General features: G+C 40.6%; 1 protein-coding gene across 1 annotated transcript; it reads right to left on the minus strand.

Annotated features, from left to right (window-relative positions):
- Positions 1-9719: 9719 nt before the first annotated feature.
- SEC61B (SEC61 translocon subunit beta) lies at positions 9720-15051 on the minus strand. The gene is made up of 4 exons (XM_066327957.1): positions 14785-15051; positions 14598-14695; positions 13925-14026; positions 9720-10051 (listed from the first exon to the last, which is right to left on the minus strand). The coding sequence occupies exons 1-4, from the start codon at positions 14785-14787 to the stop codon at positions 9964-9966; spliced, it is 291 nt and encodes a 96-aa protein (XP_066184054.1). The 5' UTR covers positions 14788-15051; the 3' UTR covers positions 9720-9963.
- Positions 15052-15125: the final 74 nt, after the last annotated feature.

The raw sequence follows: 15125 nt of genomic DNA on the forward strand, positions 1-15125 counted from the left end.
TGTGTTGTGTAAGTATCGCAAAAAAAAAGACATTTGCCTATAGATACAAAACAGTTTGGATAAACCCTGCCTTTGTGATTGAAGAATGTCTCCACCTCTTAAATACTGAAGTTGTTATTGATTTCCCCAGCAGATGGAGTAGCATGTACAGTTTTGATGATCCCTGCAGACTTATTTATGGGACCTATTTATTTGCAATGCATACTATGTTTTTTACCTAATATCACGGAACTCTACTTGGTTCGGTCTATCAAAAAACTAAGCTCCAAAGTCTGAATAACATAACTGATAAAACTAAGAATCTTTTTTCTCTCCATAACTCTCCAAGATCTTTGAAAATCTGACATAACTTTTATTGAGGTTCTTCTTTATCTTCAGCTCTTTGCATCACCTTCTGAGCAGCAGAGCAGCAGAAACATAACAAGTTTCAGAGAATTCAGACATTCATCTAAGTGTCAAAAAGGCTCCACAAGAGTCATATGTTATAGGATAATGCAGCTTGGAAGAGACCTTGAAAGGTCACCTAGTGCAACCCCGTGTTACCTACACCTCAAAGGTAGGTCACTCATGAGATCATACCAGGCTTCTCAGAGCTTTATCCATCAGATCTTGCCAACATCCAATGGAGAAAGGAGCCTGCACAACTTCTAGGTGCAAACTTGGCTCAACAATCCTCATGGTGAAAAGCTATCTCCTTATATCCAATATATCTCATTTCAACCTAACCCCATTGTTTCTCATCCTCCTGCCATGAACTGCCATGAAAAGACTGCCTTCAACTTCTTCATGGCCTCAGTGTAGCTCTAGTAGGGAGGGATGTTATTAAACCCCACTTTATCGCTGTCTTTCCTATCATGAGGATGACCACATAGGGTGAGAGGTAGACACAGCCAACCTCTGCTGTAAACTGACACAACTGTGCCACTATCTTCCTGTGTTTCCTCATGCTCACAGCTCATGCACAGGCTAACTCAGATGGACTTTATACTTTTATGCCAAGCACAGCATTACATAGAGGAATATCTATAACTTAAGGACCCCAGAAATCCTGAATTCCAGCCTGACTTGTGTCACTGAACTGCTATAAGAAAAGATTAAATTCTTTAATTTCTACACTGTTTCCATGCAAGGACAGCATATATCTCACAGAAAATATATATATTCAAGGTTCAGCCTAACTCAGCAAGCCTGGCCTGAGACAAACAGCATTATTTCTTAAAAAAATGTGACAAAAGAATACACTCCCTAATGCACAGAGGTCAGTTTTAGAAGCAGATGTGGTAAGGTGAGACCAATCCAATGCTTTCATATAAATTTGGTCTTTTTCCTGGAAAAGGCAGGAGGATGCTAGATCCCCACAGCAGAAATCCAAGCAGTGCTTTCTGGCAAGGAATGAAAGTGGGCACATACACAAAGAAATTGGGAGTGGCACTGATGCAGTGCGGAAATGAAAGCAGGAGCAAAGCACCAGCATTGCTTTGACGGCAACAGCTTTATCTCACACACAGCAACAAAGAACATGACCTACGATTACTGCCTTTCTCAGCAAGCAGAAGGAAACTGCCTGTGCAGGACCAAAGCCAAGTCAGTACTTCAGTGAACTACATCCAAAGTTGAGCTACAGAGAATCAGAGTTACAAAATGGCTGGGATTGGATGGGACCTTAAAGATCTAGTCCCAACCACCTCACCCCTGACACATGAATGATGTCCTCCTTTAAAGCAGCAACTGCTCCATTATCAGGAGGTTATCAGGAGATGAGCACAAGTGTTATGATTGCTTAAAAGAACAGAAAAGAACTTGAGGGGTTAGTCTGGCCAAAGCTTGAAGGCAGAAAACTGGGAGAATAATGACATTACAGTGGTATAGCTTATTACTAATAGCTAGTAAGTAGCAGTGGTTCTTACTGCTACAGGGGTTTTACCCAGCAGCATCAAGTGAGGGTGAGAAGGGAAATGTAGGATGGAAGCACTACATGAAAGCTCTTCTGTCACAGAAGGTACTGGAAATATTTAGCATGGGCGTGCTAATTAGGCACTGCAGTTACACTTTCAAATCTGGGACCTGATGGTGTTAAAAGCGCAGTGAAAAGATGGGACTTTGTGTGCGAAAGTACAGCTTTGACTCCATACATTTGCTGGTTTACAACAGCACAATGGATTTACACTGGAATGCCAGAACCCATGGTGCCATCACTCTCCCACGTTAATCTGCCTTTGCAGGTTTTTCACAGTTGGGTACTTCACAAAGACACTTAGAGTAAGAGAGGATGCTGTGTTTGGAATGTCTGCCAGTTTTTATGACAAAGTTCCCTGTAATCTGATCCATGAATTATCAGTAGCAGTATTGTTGCCAACTTCAGCATTATCTGAAAGCCACTGTTTTACAGTAGATGGTGGAGGAACATGGTCTGGAGCATGAATACAATTGTCTCACAGAACTTCTCTACAAAAGATGGTGATTAGGCTTTTTAAGATCTCTCTTCATTACCTGATGCTTGTGCATTGTAGGGGTAATGCACAGACTGACTTCCACCAACACCCTCTTCCTTAAGTACAGGCATATTTACAATCCCTGTGAATCAGCTACAGATTTTACTAAATCTGGCATGACTACACCTACAACTTCACTGCCAAGAGGTGCCTTTTTATACAGGGAGGTAGCTAACTGCTGTATATATCCCAGTGTAACCTTCTCAGACAAGACATGGGAAGTTCATACACCTTAAATGAAGGAGTTTGATAAACGTGTAAAATGCTTTAACTCTGTGTTGCCTGCAAGAGCAGGGAAAGTGAGCTTTGAGACACTGATATAATTTTCTCCACTTAGCTTGACATCAATATGGCAAAGATAAGCCAGTTATAAACATTCAAACATCTGTACCCAAACTCCCTGGAAAACATCCATGCTTCAGCCACTACACAGGACCTGGCTGGTCAGCACTGGCAATTACTTGGGATTATACGAAGACAATTCTTCCTCAACACTTTCAGCCTCCTGTCTACTTGAGAATGAGGTGAAAACCATCCAGCCTTGAAACTCTGGACAGACAACTGTTCCACCAGAAAGAACCAGGACTCTCATCCCAAGAAACAATGAGCCTGCCAGAGGCCTTTAATCCAGAGAGCAGACAAGAGGGATAGAAAACAGATTCACTTCTAGGTAAAGTTACCTAGAAGTCTGCATGGAGACAAGTAGAAGAGAAGCTGTCCACCAAATGGAGCATTTGGACACACAGGTATCACAAAGGTATCTTAATATCTTAACAACCCTTTCTTTATTGGCAAAGAAATGCCTAGAAGAATTGTTACAATTATATTTCTAGAGCCCCTTTTCCTTTCAGAGAACAGTCAGTTCAAGAGGAGAAAGAATACAGGGTGAGTATATACTTGGAAGTTTTCTTCCTTCTTCTTGATTCACTGGGAATGCTAAGAAGAAGTTCAGAAAACCACATTTTTCAACTGAAACCATACCAGAAATTAACTTTTATGTGTTGCTCTGGCCACCTAGTGCATGCTGTAGGCATCTTCTAGTAAAGTCTGTGTGAGATCTACACATAACAGAAATGGTGCAGGCTATTGAGAAGTTAGAACTTTATATAAATCAGTTTATGAGCCAGCAGATAGATCTGAATGCACAGGTGGTGAGTGAGAAATGAATAAGCAGAAGGCCTGGGAACAGTGCCTAGTGAATTTTGGGAAGGCACTCTCAAGCACGTCTGAGTTTTCACTTGCATCCTCCATGCATGAGGCTAGAGCCTGTCCTTATGTGAAATCCAGTATCTCAGTGCCAGGATTACGCTCAAGCCCAGACATATCAGGTTTTTTGAGGATGGCCATAAACAGGGACAGAAGCTTAAAGTAATCCTGCAGTGATGCAAACTCACTGTCATGCTGCTGGCAGAAAGGCAATTGGTCTCATTATCTGCATCTTCAGCAGGTTTATGAGGACACCAAATTTCACAAAGTGGTAGCTGGTGGAGAAGAGCCTTGTACTCTCAGGGACCTTAGCAGTGTGGAAAAACGAGCCAAAAATACCTTCTGAAGTTCAGGACAGACAAATGTTAAGTTCTCTATCATGGATGCAGCAACTCCATGCAGTGAGACATGGCCTGACTCTCCAGAAATCAGCACTGCACAGAATGTCCCAGTGGCCACACTGGACACAAGCCAGTGGCAGATCCTTGCAGCGATGAAGGCCAACCATGGTCCAGGATGCACAACGTCAAGCAAAGCACTCGTAAAGATACTCCCTTATGACACACTCATCTGGAAAACTGAGTTCTGTGCCCCCAGTGCCAAAGAAACAGTAACAAACTGGAGAATCTAGGAGAGGGATATTTAAATGGTTGGAGGCTCGTGAACATGACACACAGGGACAGTGACAACCAGGTTTGTTTAGCTCAAGAGGCTGAGGGTAAAACACAAGCTGCTGTTCCCCAGGTAAGGTTAGAAAGTAGATGGAGTTAGAACTCTCCCAGCAATGCACAGCAAAAGGACAAGAGGCAATCACTGCAAGATCAAACAATGGAATTCTAACTGGATATAACAAACAGTATCTTCACCAGAGAGTGGTTAGGCACAGAGATGGGTACCTAGAGAAACCCCTTCCTTGGAGATACTCAAAATGCAATTGCAGAAGGCCCTTAGCAACCTGATCAAGCCTTGATGATTCCTCTGCTCTGAGCAGGGAGCTGGAACAAAGACACTCACAAGTTCTTACCAAAGCATATTTTGCTATGACCTATACCCATATTTCCAATAGTATTTCACACTGTTGTGGCTATCTAGTGATAAGAGCTGGTTTCAATGTGAATTTCCATTCCATGGAAAATGTTGGCATTGGAATTACTTTTCACTGTAATTTTAATCAAACAAAAAAAAAATCATTATGAATTTTTAAAAATTGCTTTGAGATTAAAGAGAGTTAAGAGTGTTAATTTTTAAGAGATATTTAATATTATATTTAATTAATTTTATTCATAGATTACTTTTTGAAGTAAAAGAAGGAATATGGAAACAAAAATGGAACAAAATTAGAAAGCGAGGTCTACCAACCCCCACAACTGCATCAAGTTCAGACTCACACCGAATTACAATAGTTTGGTCCTTTACAAATTTCTGTGCATTTGTATCACACAGCTACATTTTCTCCCTCAGAGATGTCTCCTTAAGGTGAGGAGCACATATGCTCTCCTTCACTGATTACAACAACTGCATGGTGCTTTTATGTAAGTCAGGAGAAATATTACTCACCAGCCAATCTTGGGAATTTAAGGCAACATTTCTTTAGGTTCTTTTTATGTTACCTTACCAGAAAAACAACCAAGACAGCAGCTAATAAACTGGAAGATCTCACAGAATAGTGTTTGATAATTAAGCAATGGTGGAAATGCAGCCCCTCTGAAACTGGAGCATACTAACCACAGATTTATTTCTGATTTTGGAAGCATTTCACTCAGATAATGTCTAACCTCTGCAGCATTTGTAAGCATAATTTCTATCTCTCTATAGTACCTGAGAAGAAAGGCAGTACCAGGTCAGTATATTTACCCAGTGATAAATGCACAAACTAAAAAACCAAAAATTAGAAATCACACTAACCTAGCTGGAATTTCACTTTTTTCACTTTTTAAGACAAGCAGCTCTTTTGAAGAAGCACTGCATGGAAGTTTTGCTTAGTTCTACTTTATGAAATAATAGTGTAACTTCAAAGAATTTCTCAATTTTGGTTTGGTCAAAAAGTCACAGATACTAGTCTGAAAGGCAATGTGAAAAATCCTCCAAAATAAGAAGCAAGGATAATTATTTGCAACCTGCTGCCACATGTGTGATAGCAGTATCAAATCTGTGGTGATACACACCTGAACTTGAATTCTTGACTTAAGTAAAATAGGTCTGTCCTGTTCATTATTGCTACTGCCTGGCATATCTCTGCATCAGAGCATTATCCTACTACATGGCACAATTCAGCATCTTCAGAGGTCTCCAGAGAAAAAGAGATCACTAGAACACAGAAGGATGAAGAGAAGATAACAATACATGTCAGGGATGAGACATACTCAGTAACTTCACACCTGCTCCTGCTTAGCCTGCCTTTCCTTTCAGCAATTTCTGAAATCATAGCAGAAACCACAAATAAAAAGGCCCACCCCAGAGATCTTGAGCTGAGATTCATTACTATTCTTAGTATATTACCAATGCCAAGTTCAGAAAAGTCTTCTATGAAACAAATTTATATAAACAGCTAATAGAAGACATCAATGCAGCCTTATTACCAAATCAGGAAGTATATAAAAAGTTAGAGTTTGAAGTCGTCTCTCTCTCCAGAAAAAACAAACAAACAAAATAAACCCCACTAAAAACCACTGCAAAGTGCATGTGTGTGCATATGTGTGTGTGTGTTGTGCAGTAGAGTTGACTTCTAAAGAGATGACAGAGATAAAAGGTAATTCTGAAAAAACAGAACTAATGAAGCCAACCTCCCTACAGACCAATAGCTCGTGGGTGATTGACTTCAGTGTGGAAATAAGTGCAAGAGCAAAGGTAAAAGTTTTCCTATCATAAAGGCATTAAAGAAGTCTCTCTCCCCCTTTTCTTCCTGGGTAACAAGTTAGAAGTGCAAGGCTTTTGCACAGCAGGAGCTCTGACCATCTCCCTCTTCAATCAAGTTACCTATTCCACCCAACCCTCAAGAACATTGTCTTTCAGCTTCTAAGTCACTGTTAAATTAGACTGAGCCTGTTCACATACTCAGATTTATTGCTGGGGAGGGAAGAAAACCTTAAGAGACAGAAGAACTCATGTGCAAAAGAACCATCTCCTTATAAAACCCCTTCTTCAGCTGAGGGATAATGGAGTCTGAGGTTGCAAATACTTTAAGTCAAGGATAAAAGGTTTTAGTACTTTAGCATCTCTTGTATGGAAATACAAGTTCTTTCAGATATCTTGAATCTTCATTGTTAAGGAGGCAACATAAAGATCTTTGAGGACTTAAGAGTCTTCTGCAGCACCTAAGTAAAGACATTTTCAACAGTCAGCTCAGTCAAGCTTGTACTTCAATCACATACTGGTAGGCATAAAAATCCAAACTCTTTCTAATTCCTAGTCTGATACAAAGCTGTTCAAATGAGTGTCCTTTCTTGTTTTCTACCTATTACTGAAAGACTAAGTTTTCTGTATCACAGATTAGCTACTGTTTATCAATATGGCTATAATTTATTCACCCAGGCCAAAGAGAATTTCACACTCATTAGTAGCCAAAATTCCAATAAGTCTTTGCAACCTGCATTTCTTTATCTGTACCTTTCTGGAGCTGAAGTTTGATAAACATCAGTTGCAAGACTTCACTACAACTCGTGTACATGAAACACCAAGAAAATGAGCATGAATATCCAACACATTCATGTTAATAATTTAAATAATCACAGCTTGGAAACATACAATAGAGAAATCTGGGTTTTAATGAAGTACACGGAAAATAAAACTACTGATGCTTCAGCTAGCTGAATCCAACTCAAGTATCACCAGAGGTAAGCTGACACAAACAAAAAAAAACCAAAACAACAACAACAACAAAAAACAAACAAACAAAAAAAAAAAAAGAAAAAAAAAGAAAAAACCCACAAACAAACAAAAAACAAAACAAAACAAAAACAAAACCAATAAAGGGTGGGAAGTAATTTGTGCAAAACAAGAGACATTGGGCTCTTTTGACAGTGTATGCAAAAATCCAAGATACAGGCCACTCTAGAAAACAATATATTTAAGCAAGGACAGCACTGTCAAAATAGTCAACGTTTTTATACTCAGTTGAACTAAACGCATTAAAATATCTCTAAATGTATTTAAAAATTATCAAAAGGCTGTACAGCAATAAGCCTTCCCCCATCACTTTTCCAAGATCATCATCAATTCTAGTCTTTAGAAGCAGCAGAACACTAAAAAAGCCAAAATATGGAAGGCTTTAAATGGAATTATTTGATCTGGGAAAACGGCTTTTAAGGACTAGAAGTGTTTCAAAGAAAATTGTTTCTTCCTCTATTAGAAAGCAGTCAGTGTAACAGAAAACATAGTAAAAAAGAGGTTACCTACTTTGATATTACTGTTATTCCTTATTTCTTACATTATTTTAGAGCATTCCACTTCTTTTCCTTTGAGCACCACAAAATAGCTCAGCACAGTCTGTTCACATGGTCAGTAGAACAACTGACCTGCATTTGGTCTTCTCTTTACATTTTCTTGCCTTAAAATGAAATTGCTGACTGTACAGAATTTTTCTTGCTAAGCAAAGCATTTAAGTGAGAGATCCTTATCTCCACATTTTGAAGTGTTGAGCTACTCCCCCTACTTACTTTATTTTCCCCTTGTGTTTTAACTTCCTTTCCATATGCATAGAGGTAAATGATTTATGGATCCTTTTCCCTTTGATACATGATTTATTTGTATCAGTTTCCACCAATATAGTGTTCTGCTACACCACTGCCTTTGAATCTCCAAAATTCCATGTTTCTCAACTTCCAACCTTCTGAAAACACCTTCCTACTATTGTAGTTCTAAGATAATTTTCAGCTTCTGCTCCAAGTCTTCTATCTTTCCCTCCACATTTACATTAGGTACTGTGGCACTAGCACAAAACAGCACCAAATTAGCTCAAAATCAGCTCAAAACAATTCCCTCCTACAGCTCTGAGACCACATTCCTCATTCTTGGTTTTGTTCTGAAGTTTGATCTTTTCAGAAGTAATGCCAATTTAAGAACTGCTTTAAGGAAGGTGGTAGGACAGGCCACTTCTACAACATGCAGTAAGAACTTCTGTCAAGGCTGCATAACTAAGAATTTCCCATGACAAGCTGATATTCAACCTGGCCTCAACATGAACAGCAGCCTAAAATAATTCTATCTAGTTTCAAAACCATATTAGCAGTGAGAAATGCTAGTGCACAAATACATAGATATCTTTAAAAAGAGAAGGAAGAGCTTTTTGACTGCTCAAAAGGAAAATACTGAACATCCAGAAGCAAACTAGAGTGTTTATCTGAAGCAACACGTAGCCGTATCTCAGCCTATTTGCATGCCCTGTTATTTGAAATGCAGTCATTGCTTTTCCAGTCCTCCCATTCATTTAATTCTCCTTGAAAGAGTGTAGATCTGCAGTCATTGAATCACAGGATATCCTAAGTTGGAAGGGAGCTGCAGGATCACTGACGTCCAACTCCTGGCCCTGCATAGGACAGCCCCAAGAACTACACGAGTCCAAGGGTGAAAAATTTCTTTGACAGCCATGCAACTCCTATTCTCCTTAAAATCAGTTAGGTACCAGTTCATGTTCTTCCTCAAGCGCAGCTTGAAAAAACAAACACACTTATATAACTTTTATGTATAACAAGCACTGAGTAAAGTTAAACTTGCATTTAGGAAATAAAATAAACCCAGCTATTCTTCTGAGGTTAAAAGAAGAACATGACCATCTCAACACTAGTACCTCAGCTTTATATCAACAAGGACGCTGGTTACCTTCTTATATTTGTGAACATGACTTTGTCTCTTTCATCCACAAAAAGACATCTTCTAGCATAAAATTATACACCAATGTATAGTTTAGAAGAACCTGGTTTGAACTGTCGAAGAGCATTTACTCCAAAATGTTTATTTATGAAAACCAATAGTAAGTGTGTTAGCTGTGGTATACTGGAAGAGGAAAAAATACATTTAAGACTGTTTCTATTTCCATACAACTTTTATTGCAACACCTGTATTCTAAGTGTACAGATACAAATACAAAATTACCCAAGGCAGGCCTTAAAGCTGCCCAAGTAGCAAACTGAGAAATTAATTCGGTATTACAGTCAAAGTTGACAGGACTTCAACAGGTGATAGGAAGCTTCCCCAGTCTCTCTCCAAGAACAACCAGGATCCACCATAGTTTTGGTCCAAGATGTATGCTTTAAGCTGTCAGCTGAGTCTAGGAACGAGTGTATTTACCCCAGATGTGCAGCATAAACACAGAAGCAATAAAAAGAAGACTCATGACCAAAACTGGAACAGGCCCACTAAAAATAAAGAGAAAATGCATTAACATAAAAAAGAAGTCTGTCTTGCCCAAAGGCCAGTCATTATCAGCCAAGTCAGCTCATCAGTTCATACAAAATTGTACAAGAAAACTCTTCTTCCCTTCCCACAGAAATACCTTAGGACACATAGAAATGAGATAGCCATCTCTATCAAAAACTGCTGCTGCCACTGTTTTTAAAGACAGTTCTATACACCCTAAATAAAAAAACATACATAAAAAAACACAAGAGAAGAACAAAACCCCCACTTGTTAGAAAGGCCATTAATGGTTCATTACTATGCATCACTGTTTCCACAGTCTCTGGAAAAGTATCCTCTGTGTTAACAACTCTGATAGCCACCTGAGCAAAGATGCAGTCAGATAAAAAAAACAACAGAGTCCTCTAGCGGCTACTAAAATTTTGGCAAAAAATACTCATTAGCTGGTTTATTTTAGGGGCCTTATTTCATTTGAAAACAATGGCAGCAGTGGGTGAGAGACACGGACTTCTGCTTTCTTGAAAAACATACACAAAGTGGCAAAGCCACATCCTTAAACCTTTACCTAAAATGATTTTTTTCTTACTTTTATATATTGCTTAGAAATGTTTTTAAAAACAGGTTAATCTTGGGGTGCATGCTGATAGCTTCAATCAGCTGTTTCATGCTGTTCTGAGATGCAACAATTACATGAATACACACACTCAACACACCTTCATATCACTCACTTCATACAATCTCATTTCTGATTTTCAACAGGCCATTGGGAAATGTGTTATCCAGTCTGTGTTACCCTCCAGGGTACTGTTTATAAGCATGGAAATGCTACTTGAATACAAAGTAAAAAAATGAAACTGAAAAAGGATTTAAAGAGTTTACTGTCATATTTTTCTATGAGCTCACAATCCACATACTTGAAATTATCACAACTGTAATCCTACATTGAGTTTTAAAACTCCATTATTATCTATCTTACTTAGAATTATTTGGGTATGAAGAATCCTGAACATAGACAAAAACCATTTAGCAAATAAACCAATAACAAAATAAACAAAGTCCACATACATGGTGACTACACAAATGCCTTTAAGGGGTATATTTCACTAAGCAACAGAATGTAATTCTCAAATGCCAACATTTTATAAATATAAATATTTTATACTTTTTTTAATATATATGGATATATGTAAGTTTATATCCTACATAACGGAAATCATAATTTATAATCCTTACACTGTATCTGAATTACTATTTAATTCATTTGAGCCTTTAGCAGTAGGAATAGGTAAGCTGCTCTGCCAAAGGCACGCAGGAAAAAAGCAGCACCACTAATCAGAACAGAACTACATGGAAATAAACAGTAGGGACTGATGGCATGTTCCGTGTTTTTTAGACACACAGATGACATTGAACCCCTAGAGAATAATCAGCTCTCCAATACTGACACACATTAGCTCCTTTCCTCCAGTCCCAAAGAAAACCTGTTGAAACCCTGCAATTCTCCTCCACACACGTGCATCTTCTCAGCCCACCACAAGTAAATGGATTCAGACATCTCTAAAGATTTGGTACTGTGCAGTCTCAGAACGTCTTTCATAAGGCTGCACATTGCACAAGCTCAATTAGACTTTCTATCCACTGGAAAGCTGCCTAAAACTCTTTAAGCAGGAAAGCCCAAAACAAGATACAGGAATCACAGGTACCAAGTGACCCAAAAAGATTAAAAAGTTTGGGTATAGTTTTCTTTTCAAAGCATGTAATCTCCAAGCTTTAAAGAGAAAAACATCATATCCCCTCTCAGCCAAATCCCCCACAACCCTCTTTTGCTAATAGTTGTTTTGAAAGGCATACACATCTTGAAGTATCTTGTAATGCAAAAAAAGGATCTTTCCTGAGGGGAACCAATGTGCCTATTCAACATATTTATTATTTGAATGTTGATGTTGAATACAGATACAGAATACCCAAAGCATCAACCTAATTCTGCACAATATAAAATATATAAACTTTTTTATCTAGAGTGAAATTCCCCTCATAGCTAGTATGAATTAACCTGTTCTCAGGTGGTTTTATGTATTTTTTCATAGTAATTCTAAGAGCGTGCATTTTAAACAATATGAAAAAAAAAACACCATTGATCATAGCCATTTCTAAAAACAACTTCAGCTGAAGCACTTCACTGAGGCAATCACAAACTCTTGATAATCCATTCTCACTTCAAAGCCTACTAAACAGGGCAGAGATAATAACAATTGGTTGCTATGGGAAAAAAATGAAGAAAAATACCTAGAAAGCTGTAAGCAACACAGTTGCTACCGAGCCATAGCTCAGAAAATGCTACATCTAGTGTGGGGTTATTTGTAAAACCAACTCACTTTTATAGATTTGATTCTTTCATTAAAACCTGAACAGTTACCAAAGCAGCTTCCAAAAAAACCACTCTCAGTGTTTCAAAACCTTAAAATTGGGAACCACTGTGTCGCAACATAAATAGATGGGAAAAACCTGTTTACTGATCTGCTCACACTGAAGATGAGAACGATGGAGTGGGTATTCAGCTCCAAAAGTGACATCAAAGGATTCACAAGGAAACTCAGTAAAACTCTTAAAGCTCATATCACAAGTCTATTACAAAAAATCACAATACCCTTCTGGGTTTTGTTTTTTTTCTGTTTGGTTTAATTTATTTTTTAAATCGAACTTCAGTAGACCAAACAACAGAGAAAAAAAGTTACCCTGCCTCTCTACATAGATTTGCTCTAGAACACTTATTGCTGCTCATTGTATTTTCCTTGCCTTGCCTCCTTTCTGGACTCAGAAGGGAGTAAGCAAGGCAGAACAGCACTACTTCGGTGGCTTGCTGGATACATTTTATTTTTTAAAGTTTCAAGTACATAGGAAAATGAAAGCACATAAGACAACTTCAAAGGAAGGATTACTTATGGAACTATCACTAAGTAGCCTATCACCAGCCCTTCCCCAAATGTTCCATTTGTGCAGCTAGCAGCAGCCCTCTTGAAGAACTCCAAAAGAAAATATTAATGGGAAAAAACAAAGTGAGCAATGGGGTCAGCCCTGAGCATCTCAAAACTTTTCAACCCTGCAAGAACGAGAGCTCATGAACAGCAATTCTACAATAACCACAAATTTCCACTCAGGATACAACTTAGCACGCACTCATCAGCTCAAATACACCTTCCACCTTTGTTACCCAAGTATTAGGCTGCAAAGTTTGTTTGGAAAGTCATCTGAATTACTCAAACTGGTCAAAAGAGTAAAAACTTAGGCTCACTTTATAGTTTAAGGGACAATACTAGGCATTTGACCATAATCTTGGAATATTCACCCTGTGAAAATGGAGCTATATAAGATATTGGCATGCTATTTCCTAGGGAAGTTCAGTTAAAGTAATTTATCTGCAGCTTTTTAATAAAAAGCCACGATGCAAGCATGTGGTGTATCAGTTATGTTGTTTTTTTCAAGAGGTGCACAGGATCATAACATAGCTATTATAAGACAAAACTCAAAATTTTTACTTAAAAGAGAATGAAAACATGCACATAAGATGCTTAAATTCATTGAGACAAATGATCTTTCTCAACTTCAAAGTGATTGCTCACAGCCTTCAGAGGCCACTTAGGGTAAGCTTTGGCAATTACAAAATGCAACTTGTACCTACCTTTTTAAAACCACTGTAACTTCAAAAACTACTTCTCCAGGGTTACAGATTAAATATGTCATCCCAACCATCAACTAAGCAAGTTTTCCCATGCACACCAGACAGATTATTATTAATCCAAAGACTGCAAGACGACATAAGCGGAGGAACTCTGTGGCTCTCAAGCCTGCCACCACCCATTAAGCCAACTCACACTTTGAGGCCTGGAGAGTCCTCCGTGTAGAACCGCCACATGCCACCAGTCCCTGTGGACGTGGCACGGCCTGCACTCCTCGTCCCACAGCTGGCATTTTTCCTTTAAGGGATGACAGAAGGAAACAAAGACCAAACAACACGTTAGTACTCCACCAGCTTCTAGGATCAAGCAGCCCAAGAAACAATACACTTCACAGAATCAATTAGGTTGGGAAAGACCTCAAAGAGCATCAACCTTTGACCCAACATCACCATGTCACCTAGACCATAGCACTAAGTGCTATATCTAGTCTTTCCTTAAATACCTACAGGGACACAACCACCTCCCTGGGCAGCCCATTTCAGTGTCTACTCTCTCCTTCCTCCTGATGTCCAAGCTAAACATCCCCTGGCACAGCTTAAGACTTGTGCTCTCCTGTGCTGTCACTAGTTGCCTGGAAGAAGACACAGGCTAGCTTCACCCTACTTACAGGTGGTTGCAGAGAGTGATAAGGTCACCCCTGAGCCTCTTTTCTGCAGGCTAAACACCCCCAGCTCGCTCAGCCACTCCTCACAGCACTTGTGCCGCAGACCCTTCCCCGGACCGGCCCCAGCCTGCGCTGCCCCGTCAGCCGAGGGCGCCCTCCCGGGCACGCAGAGCGCAGCACGGGCCGGGCGCGGCGGGCACCCACCTCTGGCGGACGGTGGATCCCGCGGCGCGGGGAGCCACAGCCTTGCTGGGGGAGCGGCCGGAGGAGCCGACGCTGGTGGCGCTGGGGTTGGGCCCGGGCTGCGGAGAGAGAGAAGCGGGAGGGGGTGAGAGGCGGCGGGCAGTGCCGGCGGGGAAGCCGGGGAAGCCCGTCTCGGGCAGCCCCTCACCATGGCGGCGGCGCTGGCGTGGGCTCGGCGCGGTCTCACACACGCTCCGCTACGGCGGCTCCGGCCACGTCCCTGCCCGCACCAGGCTCCGCCCCCGCGCCGCGCATCCCGGGGCCGCGCGGCTTCCCGGGATAATGCCTGCGCAGCACCAGCCCCTTATCCCGGTACCCCTCGCTCGGCGGCCGCTTTCCGGGACCGCTGCCCCCCGTGACGCCTCGGTGGCGCCCGCTCCTCGCGCAGCGGCCGGGCCGGCGGGGAGCGGCGGGGGAGCGGCGCGTCGGGCAGCGGCGGGGCCGCCCGGCGGGCGGGGCGGGCGCCAAGGCCCGGGAGGAAGGCCGGGA

Source organism: Sylvia atricapilla, chromosome 1, assembly GCF_009819655.1.
Source record: "Sylvia atricapilla isolate bSylAtr1 chromosome 1, bSylAtr1.pri, whole genome shotgun sequence".
Taxonomy (NCBI): domain Eukaryota; kingdom Metazoa; phylum Chordata; class Aves; order Passeriformes; family Sylviidae; genus Sylvia; species Sylvia atricapilla.